The 25,540-nt window shown below is 44.2% G+C and overlaps 1 protein-coding gene across 5 annotated transcripts in view; it reads left to right on the top strand.

Annotated features, from left to right (window-relative positions):
• PLA2G4C (phospholipase A2 group IVC) overlaps window positions 1-25,540 on the top strand; it is a 177,780-nt gene that overhangs the window by 24,681 nt on the left and 127,559 nt on the right. Inside the window, exons 2-3 of one of the 5 annotated variants that reach the window (XM_077297860.1) lie at window positions 22,824-23,039; window positions 24,832-24,908. In XM_077297860.1, the coding sequence (XP_077153975.1) occupies window positions 24,894-24,908 (15 nt within the window). In that variant the 5' untranslated portion in view covers window positions 22,824-23,039; window positions 24,832-24,893. Of the gene's footprint in view, window positions 1-3,429; window positions 3,561-5,426; window positions 5,556-22,823; window positions 23,040-23,074; window positions 23,095-24,831; window positions 24,909-25,540 lie in introns of those variants that run through there. The other 4 variants (XM_077297869.1, XM_077297878.1, XM_077297887.1 and 1 more) reach the window with 4 other exon arrangements.

The raw sequence follows: 25,540 nt of genomic DNA, 5'->3' as shown, positions 1-25,540 counted from the left end.
CAGCGATACAGACAATGATGCCGATCGCTGCAGCGTCGCTGTTTAGTCATTGTGTGGTCGCTGGAGAGCTGTCACACAGGCGGCTCTCCAGCGACCAACCATGCCGAAGTCCCCTGGTAACCAGGGTAAACATCGGGTTACTAAGCGCAGGGCCGCGCTTAGTAACCCGATGTTTGCCCTGGTTACCATTGTAAAAGTTAAAAAAAAACACATACTCACATTCCGGTGCCCGGCATCCGCTTCCCTGCACTCCTCCTGCATCCTGTGTCTGCGCTGAACATCTCCGGCATCTCCCACAGAGCAGAGCGGTGACGTCACCGCTCTGCTTTACGGCCGGCACATACACAGGATGCAGGAGGAGTGCAGGGAAGCAGACGCCGGGCACCGGAATGTGAGTATGTGGGGTTTTTTTTTACCTTTACAATGGTAACCAGGGTAAACATCGGGTTACTAAGCGCGGCCCTGCACTTAGTAACCCGATGTTTACCCTGGTTACCAGTGAAGACATCGCTGGATCGGTGTCACACACACCGATTCAGCGATGTCAGCGGGAGATCCAGCGACGAAATAAAGTTCTGGACTTTCAGCAACGACCAGCGATCTCATAGCGGGATCCTGATCGCTGCTGCGTGTCAAACACAACGATATCGCTATCCAGGACGCTGCAACGTCACGGATCGCTATCGTTATCGTTGTAAAGTCGCTTAGTGTGAAGGTACCTTAACTATAAATAGCAAATTTCTCCATTTAAAATATAAATTAATTAGCACCTGTACTCTTTCCCCAATTCATTGCCAGTCTCTTCATCCTCAACGCCCCCCCACTATGTACCTCCTGCACTAACCCTAACCCCAATTCATTATATTTACATGCCCCTCCCGCCCCAATTCATTGTCATGTCTTTCTCTCCCACCCTCTATTTATTATCAACTGCTCTTCTCTGCATTCAATACATCATTTACTCCCCCACCCTCAAAATTCATTACTTAATAATAATTAATTCATCATTTGCTCTAATCAACCCCCACCTTCAATTAAATTGCTGTCCCCCGTCCCTCACACTGAATTCATCATTTACAGTCCCCATCCTCTCCCCCACTTCATCATTTGCTGTCCCCCCACTTTAATTTGAAGTCACCTTACTTCATCCATTGTAATCCCCTATCACCCCTTCACTTCATTTGCAGTGCCCCTTCATCATTTGCAGCCCCTTATCACCCTATCATTTCATCATGTGCAGTCCCCTTTCCCCACTTCATCATGTGCAGTTCCATACAATGCTGCACATCCAAAACACTGAGGAGTGGAACAGGAGCCTCCACAGGAACATCTCTGATCTCACCCCACACTCTCCACGAGGCTGAAGTTGGTTTCTTATTCGTCAGTGTCTTATTCAGCAATTTTTTCTTTTCTGTTTTGTATAGGTTTAACAACAAAAAATAATCATCACAATAATAACATACAATACAGTGAGGAGCCCTGACGTGAATACACTTAAAAACAGCTACAAAAACTATAAAACTGCCACAAGAATGGGCATCAAAGTGGGCACCAAAGGGTGTTAATGAAAGGGTTAAATGACTTTGGGCCACTGATCTCACTCTTAAAATACCCAGATATTGATCCCCTGCATCAAACCCAGGTTCCTCCAGCCTGGCCCAAAGGAATTCTGGGAATCAGAATTGGTATCAAAGTGGGCAAACAGCCAATTTTTACATATTTGAATAAGTAACTGATGTTTTTAAGGGGTTAAATTACTTTGGGCCACTGATCTCACACTAAGAATACACATCTGTGAAAATCGGCTGTTTGCCCACTTTGATGCCAGTTCTGATGCCCAGAACTCATTTAGGCAAGGCTAGCGGTTCCTTGGTTTGATGTGAAGCATCAATATGCAGTAATAGATATGTGAAATCAGTGGCCCAAAGTCATTTAACCCCCTTGAAAACATCAGTTACTTATTCAAATGACCAAAATCGACTGCCCACTTTGATGCTAGTTCTGATGCCCAGAACCCATTTGTGCCAGGCTGGAGGGACCTGGGTTTGATGTGGGGCTCCCTGTCCTATATGTCTGCAGTGTGAGATCAGTGGCCCAAAGTCATTTGACCCTTTCATTAACGCCCTTCGGTGCCCACTTTGATGCCCATTTTTGTGCCAGTTTCATAATTTTTTAGCTGTTTTTATGTGTATTCACATCAGGGCACCTCGCTGCATTGTATGTTATTATTGTGATGATTATTTTTTGTTGTTAAACATACAAAAATCAGAAAAGAAAAAATTGCTGAATAAGAAACCAACTTCAGCCTCGCACACTCTCCTCTCACAGATTTACCACAAGCATCAAAACTCCATCAAACTGTTATGTAATCTCACCGGAATGGCGGAAACCGGAAATGTGCTCCTGGCTGATACCAGAGAACAGGAGCCGCACAGCTCACAACCAGGAAGGAGAAGTTGCAGGGAGAGCTAAAGAACCTGTGGTGACGTCAAAGTCATGTGATCAGGGGCGGACTGAAGGTGCCCGCAGCAGCAGCAAGACTGAGGTGAGTGGGCAGGCCGACCCTCAGGCTAAAAAAAAAACCAAAACACCCAAAAAAAACTTGCTCAGGTGCCGCCACCCCCCGCATCCTCTTGCCCTCCGCACGTGCCCTCAAGTGCCTAGTGGCAAATACGGCCCTGGTCACCAGTAGTTTATTTTATTTCATTTATTAATTCATCCACCACACAGGGGTTTACGGAGACGTACAGATCCCCTTGCCTATAGATACTGTTGGAGAAATAGCACAAAGTAGGGTCTTATCCGGGATTCAGATTGCTAGACACAATAGGATTGTACTCATCAGATGGAGCCAAATTATGGCTTATAACAGTATTCGCTGCAGCAGATCCACAGGTCCAATGATGACCAACCGAAGGAAGAAAAATGAGTAAACGTGGATTCACTCTGCGCTGCTGAATAAGTAAAAGACCGGACGTATATCATATAGAATGTTGCTTTATTCAACGCGTTTCAAAGTTCTCAAACTCCTTCATCAGGAAAATACCCCAAATGTACCAAGGTATTTTCCTAATGAAGAAGTCTGAGAACTTTGAAACGCGTTGAATAAAGCCACATTCTATATGATATACGTCAGGACTTTTACTTATTCAGCAGCGCAGAGTGAATCCACGTTCACCCATTTTTTTCCCATGCCTGGCATCTCTCACACATACGTCTATTTAAAACAACACAGGCTGGTGTACTGAGGTTTATGTAGCAACACTACATAGCTGGCATATTTGACCTGTCAGTTGTTAGGGACTGACACTTTCCAGACATACCCTCTCCTACACATTACTCTCTTGGGCTCGGCGTTCTACACTTGCTCATCCATATAGCCTTCAGACCCAAGCCCACCACTTTGCTAGCTACGAGACCAAAGCTGACAGACGGGTAAGATTATTACCTCCCGACACATGCTATTCAACGCCAGCGAAGCACCGACCTACCCAGCCTTTCAAAAACAAGTCTGCAGCTCAGACCGCTCATCTAATGAGGGAACACTGTCAGCAACAAAGGTAACTTTGTCTACTTATCATACGGTTACATATGCTCAATACATCTGTGGATCATTGCTGAGACCCTTGACGGTCTCCAATAATTGAGGTCTTTAGGAAAAGGTTTTTAGTGGGTGATTTTATTTACATTTCATTTCTGGTTTTGCATATTCTCTGCTATTTCCACTTAAGTGTATTATATATACCCTCTAAAACAGAAATTTTAGAATTCCGGATTTCTGTTGAGATACGCAACCTAGTGCCACTATTTCAACCAGATTTCTAGGAGACACACTTTACTAACCACTTTGTGTCTCCGGTGACACTAATAGTTATTCCTCACATTGGGCTCTAAGCGTATGTGCACACGTTGCAGATTTTTCCGCACGGATTCTGCAGAATCCGCAGGTAAAATTGCCTGCGTTTTACCTGCGAATTTTGTGTGGATTTCGCCTGCGTTTTGACACCTGCAGATTGCTGTCATGGAATAGGTGTAAAACGCTGCGGAATCCACACAAAGAATTGACATCTGCAAATAATCCGCAGCGTTTCTGAGCGGAATTTTCCACAGCATGTGCACTGCGGATTTGGTTTTCCATAGGTTAACATGGTACTGTACACCGCATAGAAAACTGCTGGGGATCCGCAAGGCCAAATCCGCTGCAGATTCGCAGCCAAATCTGCAACGTGTGCACATACCCTAAGAGCAACATCATCTGTATGTTTGCCCTTAACCCTTTTCTGGGTGAGGACAGATTGGTACATATTCTTTGACTGTTTGAGCGCCATTTGAAATTTTTTAGTATAAAAGTCAAAAATAAGAGAAGGGGCATGGAGGATCCTAATTATGAGGAAATATTTGAAAAAATACCATATTTTATGGACTAAGATGCACCGGACCACAAAATGCACCCCAAATTTTGAGAAGGAAACTAAGAAAAAAATGTTAATTTGTCAATCGTAGGTCCATCTTATAGTCCAAATTTAGCCTACCGAGTGGGTTGGGGGCCGTGTTGGAGGGGGGTCACAAGAGGCAGGGTCCCAGCTGCAGGAGATTTCAATCTGCACATGTGCCTTATTCAGAGTCCATTTTCCTGAAGCCTACCGCTGGGAGAGCCTACATTTTCATGAAGCCCACTGCCAGGTCACACCCTCCTCCTAGCCCAGGGCCTGCAGCTTCGTGCCACTCTTGTCACTGCTGAATTCCTGCAGTGGAGACCCTGCCTTCTATGACACCGCTCCGTTGCCACCACTGCCTCACCCCTGTAAGCTACATTTGGACTATAAGACTCATCCCCATTTTCCTTTAAAATTTGGGAGGAAAAAGTGCATCTTATAGTCAGCAAAATATGGTATATTTATTTAGTCTTGTTAAGAGACTTCTAAAGGAGGGCATGATTGATTTGTACAAGTAAATAAATGGAGAAATAAATTTTCAATATCCATAGGAGACTGGCTGTTTTTGCTGGGAGAACTATTAATCAAAACAGGAAACAATGATGCTTTTCAAAAAAGATTTAGATGCTTTTTTTAATAGAAAATAATATAAATACTTATGTAGATGCAATCCAAGATGTAACTTTTCTCCTTCTGGAGAGTGACATGTCAAGCCTGGCATGCCAAGGTGAGGAAACTTTTAAGCCTTGCAATGTTCCTCTGGGAAATTAAAGGAACCTGTCACCCCCAAAATCGAAGGTGAGCTAAGCCCATCGTCATCAGGGGCTTATCTACAGCATTCTGGAATGCTGTAGATAAGCCCCCGATGTATCCTGATGCCGGTGGGCTTAGCTCATCTTCGATTTTGGGGATGACAGGTTCCCTTTAAATATGGGGATAGAAAAGTCAGATTGCTCTGCAGGCCTTGGTAACATGAACTAATTCTGTACCAGGGTCACTGGTCTCTGCTTTTCCTGCACGCCCAGATATTCTTCTTCCAATACGCTCTCTTGGTGGCTTTTATGTCTGCTTAAAGATTATTTATACTGAGAATTCAGGAAGACATTCTTAGGAAAGCAAGTAAGGATCTAGCATGTTTGTTATATTTCAATGATTAATATAACTGCAGTTTTTAATATCCTTGTGGAGCTTGCAAACATTACTGAGTGTATTAACTACAGGTCACGCTACATCACAGAAATGTCCTACACCAAAAGATAAAAATAGCAGCTCAGATTTTCCAACCTTTATACATTGATTGTGTCTCCTGAAAATCTCTACGGATCTCCAACATAGTTTATTTAACTGTTTTAAAGATATAACATCTTATTGAATAGAATATCTATACCTTTTTTTCATTTTATTTACATTTGATATAGATTCTGATTAAGTACATCATCCTCTTAAGGACTGATCAAGTTTTTGATTTTGCCCTTTCATTTTTCCCTCCTTTTCTTCCAAGAGCTGTGTAACTTTTTTATTTACCTGCTGACAAAGCAATATGAGTGTTTGTAATTTGTGAGACTAGTTGTACTTTAGAATGACACCTACCATTTTATTTCATGGTTAACTGAAAAAAAAAGTAGAAAAAAATCCAACTCGGAATCTACCCATGTACAAAAATTTGTGTCAGACACTAACAAAGTGGCATCAATTTTACCACAGTAGAAATAGTATAATAGGGACCAACAGGTCTTCCACTACACCCAACTCAGCTGATAGACACGTAAGCAGGACTGTTCACATTTCCACAAATTATTGTAAATATCTCCAGCAGCAGCAGCAACAGCAGGAGTCTACACATTTACAAAAATTAGTGGCAGACACCAACAAAGTGGTATCAATTGCAATAGAGCAGAACTAGTATAGCGGGGACTGACACCTCTTTCACTAGAGCCAACCCAGCAGATGGAGATTGTAACGGGAAAGGTGTTGTAATCTCTGCTCCATATCCCTCTGAAAGCCTGAAAGGGGCGTAACTAGGTGGCCTACCAAATCCTTATTCGGACATGTGACAGCAGACGAAAACTGCGACCCAAGGTGGGGCAAAGAGGTGGCACCAGGTGCTTCTCCATGACTGACCTACAGAAGGTGGCAGCTGACCTCCTACAGGCAGGCACTGTAGGGACTCTGGAACAACAGATGCAGATGGGACCGGCTGAGGAACAGAAAAGCACTGTCAGGTGCAGGTTAGACTGGGTGTTAGACAGATGGCAACTAGCAAGCATGCAAGTCAAACTAACAACATAGCTCAGGCACCTCCATATTAAATGAGAAGCCTTAAATAGAAGGTGTCAACCAGCTATAGGCTGGGAATACCTTAGGTTGATGCCAGCAGTCCCTTTAAGAGGGAGGGAATGCACACGTGCACCCTTTAAGCATAGTTAGTTTCTGGTCCTACAACTGAACCTTGGTGGACACCGACACAAGGGGGGCGAGATGAGGAAGTGGTGTGTGAGTGGGAGATACTGAATGTCCTGTCTGTTAGGTACGAGGAGATGCTACAAAGGGCCAAGTCTGTAATGTCAACAGATCAGAAAGTCTGTAGTAAGAGGGAATGGTCCACTGTGTCAAAGACAGATGCCAGGTCCAGGAGGAGGAGGACAAACTTGCATTGCTTTCGTTCAGTGGTTAGTAGGTTGTTGGTGACTTTAGTCAGAGCAGTTTCAGTGGAGTGATGTGGTCTGAAGCCAGATTGTAAACGGTCAAATAGGAAGCAGGAAGAGAGGTGGGAGGTCAGTTCAAAATGGACGTGTTGTTCCAATAGTTTGGAGGCATAGGGGAGAAATGACATGGGGCAATAGGTAGACACAGAGGATGGGTCAAGGGTGGGCTTTTTGAGGATTGGTGTGATCAAGGTATGTTTCAATCAGGATGGAATACACCAGTTGTTGACAGGTTGAAGAGATGGGTTATGCCTGTGATAAAGACTATGGTAAAGTTTGGAATGAGGTGGGATGTTATTATGTCAAATTCATAGGTGGTGAGGCAAAGCATTCAGCTGAGATGAGAGGAGAGGGAGGGGGAACTGGTGGACGCAGGGAAGAATTGAAAGTAGTGAATAGCTGTTTAGGGTTGAGACAGGTATGATATGAGGAATGAGAAGCAGGTTTGTTTTGCTGCAGTCAGAATTTGCACAGCATTTTTACAACTTCTGTTACTGGATGGGCAACTCTGCATCCTTTCCTTGGCAGCCGTACAACGGTACGCTTTGTAGATGAGACCCAGAAAGAACATGTGCTCCAGTAGATGGCAAGCGCTGCATCAAATGGCCTCTGATCCTCTTCCTCCACCTTAACATCACACACAGTACAGTCCTCAGTGTTGGCACCCCAATTAACCTTTTTTTCCCCCACATCACAACTCTCCAAGTGCCCAACTGACTGTTGGGAAACACAGATGTCTGCAGATGTGTCTGCAGATGTCTGCAGATCTTTTCACATATTGTATGCCATTAGTGATGAGCGAATGTACTCGTTGCTCGGGTTTTCCCAGTATTTGTTATTGCTCGGAGATATAGCTTTCATCGCCTCAGTTGCATGATTTACGGCTTCCAGATAGGCTGAATACATGTGGGAATTCCCTAACAAACAGGCATTCCTCACATGTATTCAGAGTATCTGGAAGCCGTAAATCATGCAACTGAGGAGATGAAAACTATATCTCCGAGCAATAACAAATACTCGGAGGTCACCTGAGCATGCTCGGGAAAACCCGAGCAACGAGAACACTCAATCATCACTATATGCCATGTGTACTCTAAAGATTCATAGAGTCAAGAGGAGGAAATCATCTGCACCGATGCCTAAATTTTTTTTTCAATTTGATCCATGGCCAGATCAAGTTTTGTCCAAGCATGAACCAAACCCTCATCAAGAGACGTTAACCCCATTGGGTGAAAGTGATTCATTTGTGACAAAACTCTAATATTTGAGGCGCCTGCAGGCTATAATATGCTGTCAAGGCAGGAAGAGGAAGAGGGTAACTCTCAGGATGAGTAGTGGGAGTACAGAGAGGATGACGATGAGGTAGTAGATCACACTTGGTGTAAACCCAGAGGCATGCAGCTGAGTAGCTCAGTAGAGGAAGAGGAAGATGAGGAGGCTATATATGCTGCTGAGGCCTAGCTCTGGCAGTGGACAGCATCAATTGAGGTTCTGCAGTTGGCTATCTTGGGTCATTTTTCAGCCCATCAAAAATCGAAAAAATCATGTTAGCCGTAAAAATTTTTTTAATAATTTCAGTACTACATGCATGAACTGGCTCATGCACAATCAACATGCATTAATCTGGGAATATCATTGTGCTAAAATGCAGAATAGCAGGTCTAGCCAACCATCGTTCACCCCATCAACCGCATCTTCTGATTCTTCTTCCTTCCTCACCGTGGCAAGTGTTGTCACATAGGCCAAAGAACCTCCACTTGTTTACCCTGTACAGTTGGGGTGCTTGTAAGCCTGTCCGCTAATACGGAATTAGACAAGCCTGCTGTTTTTGACTGATCTTACATACCAAGCACACCCCATCTTTCTCAATCCATCACTGTCTACACCTCTTTCATAGTCCAGCAGCTTGTCATGTTCACCCTACTCCACCCTGTGTTGGCACAGCAGCATGTGACATGCACCATGCGACATGCACCATGCGACATGTGACATGCACCATGCAACATCCACCATGCGACATGCACCATGCAACATGGGACATCCACCATGCGACATGATGACATGATTTCTGCCTCCTAGAGTCCCAGCAACCCTTACCTCCTCAACCATTTCCTCCCAGGTAGCAGATCCCCTTGTTTTCCGCTCTTCCTTTTGGAAGATAAAGTTGTCAGCAAGAGAATATAAGAATTTGCTGGAAGTGTTATTTGTGCCTGAAAGAGATTCCCAACAAATGTCTGCATAGCTGAAATCCCCCATTTTCACTAAGTCATATTTTTATGTTCAGCTATCCCTGGTGGCCTGTAGTAAACTCCTACAATGGTGTCCTTTCTGTTGTTCTCTCCTTATATTCTTACCCATTTTCCAAAGAACTACTAGTCTCTAAAGCTTCAATCTCTGTGGAGATACAGTATATGGTTTCTAACATACAATGCGACAGCTCCTCCCCGTTTATTAAGTTTGCTTCTTGAAAATAAGTTGCATCCTTCTAGCCTTGTATTCCAATCGTGTATCATCGCACCAAGTTTCAGTGATGCCAATGACATCATATTTCTTTTCCTGCGTTAATAGTTCCAATTCTCCTTGTTAGTTTCCCATCCTCTGTGCATATGTATAGAAACAGCTTAGCTTGTGATCGGTTGCTCTTTCTCCAATATTTTTATTATTCTTGTCTATTTGTCCTTGTTTGTCCTTTCCACTTCTAATAGCAGAGTTCTCAATAGTATTTGTTCACTGTATGGCTTTCCCTGGCCTTTTGCTTTTCTTCCCACAATGTTTTAGTTTAAAGCTCTCCTGATGTCCTGATGAGTGTAGCAAGGTGACTTCCAAATGTGTGTTTTCCAGTCTTGATAAGGTGGAGCTCATCTCTAGTAAGTAGTCCATCGTACAGGTAATTCACTCTGTCATCCAGAAATCCAAATCCTCGCTGATGGCACCATCAACATAGCCAGTTGCTTACCTGTAGAATGTTGTTCCACCTCTTTGTTCCATGGCCATCTACTGGAGGAGGGATGAGAAGACTACCTGCGCTTCCAGTTCTTTCACTTTCTTGCCTAAGTTTTCAAAGTCACTGCAGATGGTTTCCAACTCATTTCTTTCATTTGTCCCCACATGTATTAGTAAGAATGGGTAGTCATCTGTAGGTCTGAAAAGTCCTGATATCCTGTCAGACATATCTTTGATTTTTGCTTCTAGAAGACAGCACATTTGTCTTGAGGTTATATGGTTTCAGATGGTGGCCTCTGTTCCTCTCAACAGGGAATCCTCCATGACCACCATTCTGTTTCTTCTTCACATTTCTCTTTCTCCATCCAAGATGACTTTAAGTGCTTACAAGGTTGTTTTTTGTGGGAAAAGTCTTATCTTGATGTATTTAATCCTCATTCTACTGCGTGACAACCTGGTACTGGTTCCTGAGCAGTATGGGTGCTGACTGCTTCCCGATCCTCCTGCTTCTCTGGGTCACATGCTTCCATTCCTCTGTTTCTTCAGGTACACTACAAATTTCTTCTCTTTCGTTATGCTAAAGAGATACTTCTCTGTCTAAGAACTCCTCACCTTCCTTAATCATTTTCAATGTAGCTATTATCTCTTCTAGACTTTATAGATAAAAACTAGGGAAAAAAAAGTGGACTTATTCTGCGCTGCTGAATAACTGAAGATCCAGGAATATTACTTAAAATGTGGTTTTATTCAACTCGTTTCAAAGTACTGGGACTTCTTCATCAGGAAATACCACAAATGTATAGATACAGACACTTCAAAGCTTCAAATAGACACAGGATTCAAATATCAGCCCCAATACGATCACCTGACAGACAATGTCAGAGTTTCCCAATTTTTATCTATATGGTGGCCATTACTGGACCTGTGGATCTGCTGCAGCGAATATTTCCTGCAAGCTCAATTTAAAGCTCTATCTGGTGAGTATAATTTGATTGTATTAAAGCACTTGTGTCTTGGATAAGACCCTTTTTGTGCTATTTTCTCCAGCAGGATCTCCTTGCTCTTCTAGAATTTGCAACTTTTCCTCCAACAGGGACAAAAGCTTGAATTTCTGGTAGGTTATGTTTGGCTTTTCAGCATATAGCATGCAATGCAGCTCACCAAATGGCTGCTGGCCTCTTCCATGTTCTTAATGTTTATATGACGTCAAGGCGATGAAGATCATGCCAAAATTTGCGCGGTTTTCTGATGTCCTCCTTTACGCTGCTATCGCCAATATCCAGTGTTTCTTGAGTTTGCAGAAAATGTTCACTTATCCCAGAATGCACTGTGAATATACAAATGTGTAGCACCTGCATCTCTGCCTGCAGTCCCTCTCTCCCTGCAGAGACACCAGCATACTCATCGCCAAGGCTCCCATCCTGCCTCTTCGGGGTCTACTGCTGCCCGGGATACACGCACTCCTAGCAGGTCTCTAGGCACTGTGCTTAGAGAGCACCCTTCCTCTTTCTTAAAGGGGCCGCACGCATTCCTCTAAAGTGTCCCCAGCCAATAGCTGGAGGTCTCTTTTTATTTAAACCGCCTCCTCCAACATGGAGGTGCCTGTGCAATGTAGTGAGTTTGTTCCTAACACGCTTGTCAGTTTTTCAGGTCCCTTTACTTGCTTCCGAGTCTGCTGCACCCGACAGTGCTTCCCTCAATGGAAGCAGAGCCAGCTGCACCTGCCAATGCTCACCTTTACAGCAGCAGAGCCAGCTGCACCCACCAGTGCTCACCTCCACGGCAGCAGAGCTAGATAAACCCGCCAGTGCTCACCTCCATGGCAGCAGAGCCATCTGCACCCACCAGTGCTCATCTCTCCGTCAGACTGTCCTGTCTGCACCTGCAGTTCCTGTCACCTTATCCACCTGCCTGCATCTGTCAGACATTCCCCCAGGCTATTCTAGCTATCCGCTCCTAGGGGTCAGCCAACATCTACCCAAGGTCAGTCCTCGAGTAGCACCTGGATCACCTCCCTTGTCTCTACACGGACTGAGGTGTCATTAGCTGCTGCGTGTCCGTGGTCGGATTGGGTGAGGCTCCTAGTCACGCCCCTCCGGGTCTTCCTTGGGCATTGGCACAGTGGTTCCACCACTCAGCCTGTTACAAAATGATCTTTGCAAGACTTGTCCCCAGGGGACTCCTCCCTGGTCCTCCTCTGGTTATTAATAAGGGGTGACCACAAGAAAAATGATGTGGGTTCCCTCCTATTTTTAATAACCAGCAAAGGCTATGCAGACAGCAGCTGATATTAATACCTAAAGCGCTGCGGAATATGTTGGCGCTTGTTATGATCCTTAGTGGTTGAGGATCATGAATTACTCCAGCTAAGTAACAAACATAGGACAAGCTCTAGGGAGGTGGCAAACTGGACTGACCGCAAATCTGAACCTATCCAAACACACTAGAAGTAGCCGGTGAACGTGCCTAAAAATCCTAGACATCTCGAGCCAGCCTGAGGAACTAACTACCCCTAGAGAGAAAGAAAGACCTCTCTTGCCTCCAGAGAAATAATCCCCAAAGATATAGAAGCCCCCAACAGATAATAACGGTGAGGTAAGAGGAAGGCACATACACAGGGGTGAAAACAGATTCAGCAAATGAGGCCCACTAATACTAGATAGCAGAAAATAGTAAAGGGGTCTGTGCGGTCAGTAAAAAATCCTTACAAAATATCCACACTGAGATTTCAAGAACCCCCGCACCAACTAACGGTGTGGGGGGAGAAACTCAGTCCCCTAGAGCAACCAGCAAGCGAGGAGATCACATATTAGCAAGCTGGACAAGAAACATGATGAATGCTGATAATCAGAAAATGAACGGACAAAAACTTAGCTTGTCTTGGAGAGGCTGGGAGCAAGGTAATCACAAGGAATCTGAAGAGCACTGAATACATTGATAGCAGGCAAGGAACTGTGTATCCAGGTGAGCTAAATAGGAAACCAACCAAGGATAACGAACCAGCTGACGCAGCCAACCTGCAGAAAGACAACACTACACAGTACCGCTTGTGACCACCAGAGGGAGCCCAAAAATAGAGTTCACAACAGTACCCCCTCTTGAGGAGGGGTCACTGAACCCTCATCAAGACCCCCAGGGCGATCAGGATGAGCTGCGTGGAAGGCACGAACCAAATCAGAGGCGACAACCCAGGAATTATCCTCCTGACCATAGCCCTTCCACTTCACCAAATACTGAAGCCTCCGTCTAGAGATACGAGAATCCAAAATCTTCTCCACCACGTACTCCAATTCTCCCTCGACCAGCACCGGAGCAGGAGGCTCAACAGAAGGAACCACAGGTACCACATACCTCCGCAACAAAGACCTATGGAACACATTATGAATGGCAAACGATGCTGGGAGATCCAAACGAAAAGACACCGGGTTAAGGATTTCCAAGATCTTATAAGGACCGATGAAGCGAGGCTTGAATTTAGGAGAGGAGACCTTCATAGGAACATACCGAGAAGACAGCCACACCAAATCCCCAACACGAAGTCGGGGACCCACACCGCGGCGGCGGTTGGCAAAGCGCTGAGCCTTCTCCTGTGACAACCTCAAATTGTCCACCACATAGTTCCAAATCTGCTGCAACCTATCCACCACAGAATCCACCCCAGGACAGTCAGAAGACTCAACCTGACCCGAGGAAAAACGAGGATGGAAACCAGAATTGCAGAAAAAAGGCGAAACCAAAGTAGCCGAACTAGCCCGATTATTAAGGGCAAACTCGGCCAATGGCAAAAAAGTCACCCAATCATCCTGATCAGCAGAAACAAAACATCTCAAATAAGTTTCCAACGTCTGATTAGTTAGCTCGGTTTGGCCATTAGTCTGAGGATGGAAGGCCGACGAAAAAGACAAATCAATGCCCATCTTAGCACAAAAAGTCCGCCAAAACCTGGACACAAACTGGGATCCTCTATCAGACACAATATTTTCAGGAATGCCGTGCAAGCAAACCACATTCTGAAAAAATAGAGGAACCAAATCGGAGGAGGAAGGCAACTTAGGCAAGGGCACCAAATGGACCATCTTGGAAAAACGATCACACACCACCCAGATGACAGACATTTTCTGAGATACTGGAAGATCCGAAATAAAATCCATGGAAATGTGCGTCCAAGGCCTTTTTGGGACAGGCAAAGGCAAAAGCAAACCGCTGGCACGAGAACAGCAAGGCTTAGCCCGAGCACAAATCCCACAAGACTGCACAAAGGAACGCACATCCCGCGACAAGGAAGGCCACCAGAAGGACCTAGCCACCAAATCTCTGGTACCAATAATCCCAGGATGACCCGCCAACACCGAAGAATGAACCTCGGAAATAACTCCGCCGGTCCATCTATCCGGGACAAACAGTCTCTCTGGTGGACAACGGTCAGGTCTATCCACCTGGAATTTCTGCAGCACTCGTCGCAAATCTGGGGAAATGGCAGACAAAATCACTCCCTCTCTGAGAATACCAGCCGGCTCAGAAACTCCCGGAGAGTCAGGCACAAAACTCCTAGAAAGTGCATCAGCCTTCATGTTCTTTGAACCAGGCAGGTATGAGACCACGAAGTTGAAACGGGAGAAAAACAGCGACCAACGAGCCTGTCTAGGATTCAGGTGCTTGGCAGATTCGAGGTAAATCAGGTTTTTGTGATCAGTCAAGACCACCACACGATGTTTAGCTCCTTCGAGCCAATGTCGCCACTCCTCAAATGCCCACTTCATAGCCAACAACTCCCGATTATCAACATCATAATTCCGCTTGGCAGGCGAAAACTTTCTTGAAAAGAAAGCACATGGCTTCATCACAGAGCCATCAGAGCTTCTCTGCGACAAAACAGCCCCTGTTCCAATCTCAGAAGCATCAACCTCGACCTGGAAGGGAAGAGAGACATCTGGTTGACATAAGACTGGAGCTGAAGAAAACCGGTGCTTCAGTTCCCGAAAGGCCTCCACGGCCGCAGGAGACCAATTAGTCACATCAGAACCCTTCTTGGTCAAATCCGTCAAAGGTTTAACCACGCTAGAAAAATTAGCGATGAAACGACGGTAAAAATTAGCAAAATCCAAGAACTTCTGAAGACTCTTAACAGACGTAGGCTGAGTCCAGTCATGAATAGCCTGGACCTTGACTGGGTCCATCTCCACAGTAGAAGGAGAAAAAATAAAACCCAAAAAGGAGACCTTCTGTACTCCGAAGAGGCATTTTGAGCCCTTCACAAATAAAGCATTAGCACGCAGGACCTGAAACACCATCCTGACCTGCTTCACGTGGGACTCCCAATCATCAGAAAAGACCAAAATGTCATCCAGATAAACAATCATAAATTTATCCAGATATTCTCGGAAGATGTCATGCATGAAGGACTGAAACACAGAAGGAGCATTAGAGAGTCCAAAAGGCATCACTAAGTACTCAAAATGGCCTTTTGGGCGTATTAAATGCTGTTTTCCATTCATCTCCCTGCTTAATGCGCACAAGGTTATACGCACCACGGAGATCTATCTTAGTGAACCAACTGGCCCCCTTAATCCGAGCAAACAAATCAGACAATAGTGGCAAAGGATACTGAAATTTGACTGTGATTTTATTCAGAAGACGATAATCTATACAAGGTCTCAAAGAACCGTCCTTCTTGGCCACAAAAAAATATCCTGCACCAAGAGGGGAAGAGGATGGGCGAATATGTCCCTTCTCCAAAGACTCCTTTATATAACTCCGCATTGCGGCATGCTCTGGTATAGACAAATTAAAAAGTCGTCCCTTAGGGAATTTACTACCAGGAATTAAATTTATAGCACAGTCACAATCCCTATGAGGGGGCAGGGCACTGGACCTGGGCTCATCAAATACATCCTGGTAGTCAGACAAAAACTCAGGGACCTCAGAAGGAGTGGAAGAAGCAATAGACACCAACGGAGTATCGCCATGAATTCCCTGACAACCCCAACTTGACACAGACATAGCTTTCCAATCTAAAACTGGATTATGAACCTGCAGCCATGACAGACCCAAAACGACAACATCATGCAAATTATGCAGAACGAGAAAGCGAATCACCTCCTGATGTACGGGAGTCATGCACATGGTCATTTGCGTCCAATACTGAGGCTTATTCTGAGCCAATGGCGTAGCATCAATTCCCCTCAGAGGAATAGGAAATTCCAAAGGCTCCAGGACAAAACCACAGCGCCTGGCAAACGACAAATCCATCAGATTCAGGGCAGCACCCGAATCCACAAAAGGCATAACCGGGTAGGACGACAAAGAACAAATCAAAGTAACAGACAAAATAAATTTAGGCTGTATCGTACCAATGGTGACAGGTTTAGCGATTTTTTTTTAAACGTTTAGAGCATGCTGAGATAACATGAGTAGAATCACCACAGTAAAAGCACAACCCATTTTGACGTCTATGACTTTGTCGCTCAATTCTGGTCAGAGTTCGGTCACATTGCATAGACTCAGGTCTCTGTTCAGAAAATACCGCCAAAGGATGAGCAGATTTGCGCTCCCGCAAACGCCGATCGACCTGAATGGCTAAAGCCATAGAATCACTCAGACTTGTAGGGGTGGGAAACCCCACCGTAACATTCTTAACGGCCTCAGAAAGACCTTCTCTGAAATTTGCAGCCAGGGCACACTCATTCCATTGAGTAAGCACCGACCATTTCCGAAATTTTTGACAATACACCTCTGCTTCATCCTGACCTTGAGAGATAGCCAGCAACGCTTTTTCTGCCTGATTCTCAAGATTAGGCTCCTCATAAAGCAGTCCAAGAGCCAGAAAAAATGCATCAACATTAAGCAATGCAGGATCTCCTGGCGCCAGAGAGAAAGCCCAATCTTGAGGGTCGCCACGCAACAAGGAGATAACAATTTTAACTTGCTGAGCGGAATCACCAGAGGAACGAGGTTTCAGAGACAGAAATAACTTACAATTATTCTTAAAATTCTGAAACCTAGATCTATCTCCAGAAAACAACTCAGGAATGGGTATCTTTGGCTCCGACATAGGACTATGAATAACAAAATCCTGAATACTTTGCACCCGTGCAGTAAGATGATCCACACTAGAAATCAGAGTCTGAACATTCATGTCTGCAGCTGAGCTCAAAACCACCCAGAGTTCAAGGGGATGAAAGAAGCTAAACAGACTGCAGCAAAGGAAAAGCGGGAGGAAAAAAAAAAATTGTACTCAGGTCTTCTTTTTATCCCACTTCTGCGATGCATTAAACACTTTTTTGGCCTGCTATACTGTTATGATCCTTAGTGGTTGAGGATCACGAATTACTCCAGCTAAGTAACAAACATAGGACAAGCTCTAGGGAGGTGGCAAACTGGACTGACCGCAAATCTGAACCTATCCAAACACACTAGAAGTAGCCGGTGAACGTGCCTAAAAATCCTAGACGTCTCGAGCCAGCCTAACTAACTACCCCTAGAGAGAAAGAAAGACCTCTCTTGCCTCCAGAGAAATAATCCCCAAAGATATAGAAGCCCCCAACAGATAATAACGGTGAGGTAAGAGGAAGGCACATACACAGGGGTGAAAACAGATTCAGCAAATGAGGCCCACTAATACTAGATAGCAGAAAATAGTAAAGGGGTCTGTGCGGTCAGTAAAAAATCCTTACAAAATATCCACACTGAGATTTCAAGAACCCCCGCACCAACTAACGGTGTGGGGGGAGAAACTCAGTCCCCTAGAGCAACCAGCAAGCGAGGAGATCACATATTAGCAAGCTGGACAAGAAACATGATGAATGCTGATAATCAAAAAATGAACGGACAAAAACTTAGCTTGTCTTGGAGAGGCTGGGAGCAAGGTAATGACAAGGAATCTGAAGAGCACTGAATACATTGATAGCAGGCAAGGAACTGAGTATCCAGGTGAGCTAAATAGGAAACCAACCAAGGATAACGAACCAGCTGACGCAGCCAACCTGCAGAAAGACAACACTACACAGTACCGCTTGTGACCACCAGAGGGAGCCCAAAAATAGAGTTCACAACAGGCGCTATATAAATAAAGATTATTATTATTATTATTAAATAAATTAACTGGGGTTAAAACTGGTATGCATGCAGCATGTAAGCGCACGTTCACACTAGCCACTGAAGAAAAAAAAGACAAAATCAGAAACATAATAGGTAAATATTCTGCTGTAAATAAACAGAAATAGTGCATGAAAATAATATTCGGTACTTAATTAGCCCCTTCCCGACCTGTGACGCCACGTAGGCATCATGAAAGTTGATGCCAATCCGACCAGTGACGCCTATATGGCATCATGGCGGGATCGCGTTTCTCCTGGTTGGGTGAAAGGGTTAACTGAAATTTCACCCGATCTGCAGGAACAGGGGGACTTGTACTTTAGCTCAGGAGGGGTGGCTTTGCCCCCCCTTGGCTATGATCACCCTGGTGACCAGTTTGTCACCACCCCCAGATCTGATTGGAGCTAGCGTCCATGTGACGCTCCCTCCCCCTGCCCCGGTGATCACCCCCCGCTGATGCTGCTGCTGCTGGCTCCATGTCCTCCATCTGCGGATCATCTTGCCCCCCCGTGCCTGACAGCCCCCTCCTGCCTTGGTGATCACCCCTGCCCATGATCGCCCCCTGCCCCAGTTTTCCCATTAGGGGAAGGGTTAGGGATAGGGTTAGGATTAGGGTTAGGGGTAGGGATAGGGTTAGGATTAGGGGTAGCGTTAAGGGTAGGGATAGGATTAGGGGTAGGGGTAGGGGAAGGGTCTCGGGATAGGGTTAGGATTAGGGATAGGGGTATAGATAGGGTTAGCATTAGGTTTAGGGGTAGGGATATGGTTAGGATTAGGGGTAGAGTTAGGATTAGGGGTAGGGTTAGGGATAGGGGTAGGATTAGGGTTAGGATTAGGGGTAGGGATAGGGTTAGGATTAGGGGTAGGGTTAGGGGTAGAGTTAGGGATAGGGTTAGGATTAGGGGACGGGTCTCGGGATAAGGTTAGGATTAGGGTTAGGGTTATGGATAGGGTTAGCATTAGGTTTAGGGGTAGGGATAGGGTTAGGATTGGGGTAGTTAGGGGTAGAGTTAGGATTAGGGGTAGGGTTAGGGATAGGGGTAGGATTAGGGTTAGGATTAGGGGTAAGGATAGGGTTAGGGTAGGGTTAGGGGTAGAGTTAGGGGTAGGGATAGGATTAGGGGTAGGGTTAAGGATAGGAGTAGGATAAGGGGTAGGGTTGGGATTAGGGTTAGGGTTGGGATTAGGGGTAGGGTTAGGGTTGGGATTAGGGTTAGGGTTGGGATTAGGGGTAGGGTTGGGATTAGGGTTCGGGTTAGGGTTGGGATTAGGGTAGGGGTGTGTTGGGGTTAGGGTTGGAGTTAGAATTGGGGGTTTCTACTGTTTAGACACATCGCGGGCTCTCCAAATGCAACATGACGCCCGAAGACCATTCCATCAAAGTCTGCATTCCAAAACATCACTCCTTCCCTTCTGAGCCCCAACGTGTGCCCAAACAGTGGTTCACCCCCACATATGGGGTATCAGCATACTCAGGACAAACTGGACAACAACATTAGGGGTCCAATTTCTCCTGTTACCCTTGAGAAAATAAAAAATTGCGGGCTAAAAAATAATATTTGAGGAAATAAAAATGATTTTTTATGTTCACGGCTTTGTGTTATAAACTTCTGTGAAGCACTTGGGGGTGCTCACTACACATCTAGATAAGTTCCTTGGGAGGTCTAGTTTCCAAAATGGGGTCACTTGTGGGGGAGCTCCAATGTTTAGGTACACATGATGTCCGCTAACAATTGGAGCTAATTTTCCATTCAAAAAGTCAAATGGCGCTTCTTCCCTTCTGAGCCCTGCCGTGCGCCCAAACAGTGGTTTACCCCCATATGTGAGGCATCGATGTACTCAGGAGAAATTGCCCAACAAATTTTACGATCAATTTTATCCTGTTGCCCATGTAAAAATGAAAAAAGGCTATAAGAAAATTTTTGTGAAAAAAAAGTATTTTTTTTTTTATGGATAAATTTGTGAAGTACCTGGGGGTTTAATGTGCTCACCATGCATCTAGATAAGTTCCTTGGGGAGTCTAGTTTCCAAAATGGGGTCACTTGTGGGGGAGCTCCAATGTTTAGGCACACAGGAGCTCTGCAAATGCGACATGGTATCCGCTAACGATTGGAGCTAATTTTCCAGTTAAATGGCGCTCCTTCCCTTCCGAGCCCTGCCGTGCGCCCAAACAGTGGTTTACCCCCACATATGAGGTTTCAGAGTACTCAGGACAAATTGGACAACTTTCGGGGTCCACTTTCTCCTTTTACCCTTGGGAAAATAAAAAATGTGTTGCTAAAAGATCATTTTTGTGACTAAAAAGTTAAATGTTCATTTTTTCCTTCCATGTTGCTTCTGCTGCTGTGAAACACTTGAAGGGTTAATAAACTTCTTGAATGTGGTTTTGAGTACCTTAAGGGGTGTAGTTTATAGAATGGTGTCACTTTTGGTTATTTTCAGCCTTATAGACCCCTCAAACTGACTTCAAATGCGAGGTGGTCCCTAAAAAAAATGGTTTTGTTGTAAAAATGAGAAATCGCTGGTCAACTTTTAACCCTTATAAGTTCCTAACAAAAAAAATGTGTTTCCAAAATTGTGCTGCTGTAAAGTAGACATGTGGGAAATGTTATTTATTAACTATTTTGTGTCACATAACTCTCTGGTTTAACAGAATAAAAACTCAAAATTAGAAAATTGCTACATTTTCAAAATTTTCGACAAATTTCCAATTTTTTCACAAATAAATGCAAAAATTATCGACCTAAATTTACCACTATCATGAAGCCCAATATGTCATGAAAAAATATTCGCAGAATCGCTAGGATCCGTTGAAGCATTCCTGAGTTACTACCTCATAAAGGGACACTGGTCAGAATTGCAAAAAATGGCCAGGTCATTAAGGTCAATATAGGCTGGGTCATGAAGGGGTTAACATAAATTTGATCAAAAAAATGCAAAAGCCATCCCACCACTTCACTGTGACCCTAATTTGGATGGTACTAACTCTAATATTAAAAACCTTACCGTTTGTCAAGTGGCATACATGTGGATAAGGGCTGAGAAGGAATGAGCTCAGTTAGTAGACACACAACCATGGGAAACCACATCAATATAATGTCCATCTCTAAGAAAAACCATGTGCATATAAAGGTGTGGCCAGTTTTTTCTTTGAGCTGGACATATTGATGTGGTTTCAAAAGGCTGTGTGTCTACTAGCTGGGCAGGGTATTTACCTATTATGTTTCTGTTTTTGTTTTTTAGTCTGATATTAATAGCCTCCTCCTGGACTAAGAACATCAGCCCTCAGTTGCCCCAGAAATTGAGCATCCATAAGATGCGCCTTTTCTGTTGCTTACACTTGGCTTTTCCTTCTTGACCTGATGTGGTGGCACGTGGGGTAATAGTACTGAGGTTGATGTTTTATGACTGTTTTATGGAATTTATCAGGCAGCAAGCGGTGACATCATTAAGGTGACCGTAGTTCATCAGCTATGAACTCCAGCCACCTTACTAACATCCGTGCTGGGCACTGAAGCTGGGTTCTCACACTAAGCTCAGTGTCTCCTGGATCCCAGGCTGATTGGTTGCATTTTATGTTGCCGCTTAGCATCCAAATGTAGATGAGTTTGGGCTCGTTGTGGATCATACAGATTATCTGCGGACAGGTGAGGATTTCATTTTTTTAAATTTTTGTTTAGATATTAATAAACAGGTAAAAGATAGTCTGGAAGTTTTTATTTCAAACTAGATTGTGGCCCGATTCTAACGCATCGGGTATTCTAGAATATGCATGTCCCCGTAGTATATGGACAATGATGATTCCAGAATTCGCGGCAGACTGTGCCCGTCACTGATTGGTCGAGGCAACCTTTATAACATCATCGTCGCCATGGCAACCGTTAGGACATCTACGTCGATACTGTGCCCGTCGCTGATTGGTCGAGGCCTGGCGGACTTTACTCTGTGTTTGTCTTTATTACATTTTACTATGGGGATGTCTTAAAGATGCTTCTCCATTACTAACTGCTGCTTCTTGATGTCAGCTGCACCAGGGCAAGTGGAAAGAGTGCCAGAATTGGGGCATCTAATAGATGCGCCATTTATGAGGTGGCTGAGGACTGTTGTTCTTAGTCTGGGAGGGGGACAATATGCATGGCCCCTTCCTAGGCTATTAATATCAACCTGCAGCTGTCTGCCTAGCCTTTGCTGGATATTACAAATTGTGGGGATGACACATCATTTTTTTGGGGTGGGTCAACCCTTGTTAGTAGTGAGTAAAGGCTAAGTAGACAATTCTGAGCTGATATTAAGTGTCAGCATAGCTCCATGTTTATAATCCCCTTTCCAGACTATAAACAGCCCCAAGCTGTCAGCTTTCCCTCAGCTGGTTAAAAATAGTAAGGGTAACTCCACACCATTTTTTTTCTTTTATTCTATCTGCTAGCTGAAGAGTCCGGTGTTGCCCGGACATAGTAACTATCTGTAGTTAGTTATAACAAATTATAATGATTATATTACACATAAAAACATTTCACATCATATATTCAACACTACAGATTTGCAACACAAATTAACTAAATGATTACCCAAGTATTGATAGTATTTTATTTTCAACACATTCAAGAACCTTTTGATAAACAACATTTTTGGTTTTTCCTTCCAGTGCAAAGATGAACAGATTTTTGGCAGTTCCAACTCTTGAACAGGCCATGTAAAGTTGGTCATGAGAAAAGCATGGAGATTGCAAATCGATCCCTACTACTTTCAAGGACTGTCCCTGAGCCTTGTTAATGGACATTGCAAATGCCAGTAGAACTGGAAACAAGAAGCGTTTAAAATCTAAAGGCAAATCAGATGGAATGAGTGGAATTCTTGGAATGTAAATGTCCTCTCCTTTGGCACATCCTGTCAAAATGGTTGCTTTAATTACATGTGTAAACAGATTCTTAATCAAGAGTCTTGTTCCATTACACAGCTTTGGTGGATCTAAATTTCTCAACAGCAGATTAGGTGCTCCAAGTTTTAGAAAGAGTTTATGTGGAGGAAGTCCTTGTGTGGTTCCAAGGAGTTGAGGAACTCTATTGGATAGAATAATGCTTGATCAGGGTCTGTTACTGTATCCACTGACTTGTAGGTCGTGGACAAACCTGGAAGGAGACTTAAAATTTGAAGATTGATCTTGTTGACACTATCATTTTTCGAAGCTAGAATAACCCTTTCACACAGCCAGCCAGACTTGTGAATGGGGCCTTATACACAGCCTCCGCCTGCAGCACCTCATTCTTCTCTAGACATAACCTCATACTGCAGCACCTCACTTCCCTAATTTGCCCCTCGCACGCACGTTCCACTATTTGCCACTTGCACACAGACTCCACTATTTGCCCCTCGCACACACGCTCCACTATGTGCCCCTCACACGCTCCACTATTTGCCCCTCGCACACACGCTGCACTATTTTCCCCTCACACACGCTCCACTATTTGCCCCTCACACACACGCTCCACTATTTGCCCCTCGCACACAGGTTCCACTATTTTCCCATCGTACACATGCTCCACTATTTGGCACACACGCTCCACTATTTGTCACAGAAGCTCCACTATTTGGCACACACGCTCCACTATTTGGCACACACTCTCCACTATTTGGCACACACACTCCACTATTTGCCACACACACTCCACTATTTGCCACACACGCTCCACTATTTGCCACACACGCTCCGCTATTTGGCACACACGCTCCACTATTTGGCACACACGCTCCACTATTTGGCACACATGCTCCACTATTTGCCACATACGCTCCACTATTTGGCACACACGCTCCACTATTTGGCACACATGCTCCACTATTTGCCACATACGCTCCACTATTTGGCACACACGCTCCACTATTTGGCACACATGCTCCACTATTTGCCACATACGCTCCACTATTTGCCACACACGCTCCACTATTTGCCAACTATTTGCCACACACGCTCCACTATTTTCCACACTCATTCCACTAGGTACACAGCAACTTCCTGTTATGAGCACAGCGGTCTAATCCATGAGGCTCCACCCTTTTCCTTGATGTCATGCCTCACAGAAGCAACTCCATTCTAGACACGACGGAGCAAGATGTGGCCTGTGCCTGCCGTGCACTGATACTGATGCTGCAAATTTTTCCTCACCCCAATTCCATGTGAGGAAAAACTTGCAGATGAGCACTGTCTAATTGACTAACATTGTTTTCTCTCATTGCACTTGCCGAGTTTAAAAACCCTTACAATGTAATACACTCAGCAGTATTACACATCTTCATCTCTTTACAAGTTGAGGTGTGGCTGCTTTTCACTTTTCCATCCTTTTAAAAATTTCTAAAGAAGAATTTTAATCACATCCTTTGGACTGAAGCAACACGCTCATAAAGTTAGAGCCAAAATAGGGAGGGGGAAGAGTGATTCCTCAGAACTGGATTGTAAAATGAATGCCTTATGACTTCAGTTATTCTAGTGACAAATGCACACAGTTCACTTATATTGACCTGATCTTGTGGCATTCATTCAGTTGTATGGTAAATCTCTGCCATGTTCTTGTATATTAAGAACATTTAGCCTAAAAATAATCAACCTTTTTTGTTTTAAATAATTTGTTCTACTTTTCTGTTTTTTTTTGCCTTAGTTCTTCTATGATCATCTAGATTTTTAACTGTTAAGTCATAACTGCCTTCAATCAACACTGCAATGGACAACAATGAGGTAGGTAGCGGTATTATTTATTTAAACGATGGCATTGAGACTTCTCTAACAATTTTGTATGCAGATTACAGAGATTTAAACTCTTTAAACTATGTAGTGTGCGTTTCTGTAACATAGAACAGCTTATTGGTAGAGATAAGTGAACCGGTGGACAAACATAAAATAAAAAGTTCGGTTCAGGACCAAACTTGATCTCAAACTTTACCCCAGACAATGCTCTCTTTTGCCGGCTCGTTATTTCTCATTAGATCCGGCAAGGGATCACACTGTCATTGTGAATTGTAGAGCAGGGGCTAGCCTAGATCCTGAAACTGATGCCACTAATGACTCTTCATGTCTGTGTGGGGACTGAAGCTGCGCAATGATTGCAGCTTCTTCCTCTTGATGACATCCTGTTTGATAATCACCAGTGCATGAGTGGATACTCAAACGAAACATTATCCAAATGGAGGTAGGTAAAAAATAAAAGTAATAAAGAAAGTAGAGAGGGAATAGATGGGACTTTGATTAAAAAGTATATTAGAAAATAGATTAGATTATTACAATAAATAGGCATTTCAGATTAAAATCAATGTTGGTTTCGGACCACCCCTTTAACATCTTAGCTTCTCTACATACAGTAGTATATGGTG

The sequence above is a fragment of the Ranitomeya variabilis genome, chromosome 1, assembly GCF_051348905.1.
Source record: "Ranitomeya variabilis isolate aRanVar5 chromosome 1, aRanVar5.hap1, whole genome shotgun sequence".
NCBI classification, from domain to species: Eukaryota; Metazoa; Chordata; class Amphibia; order Anura; family Dendrobatidae; genus Ranitomeya; species Ranitomeya variabilis.
The sequence above is the reverse complement of the archived record's forward strand: the minus strand, read 5'-3'. Positions and strand labels throughout refer to the sequence as shown.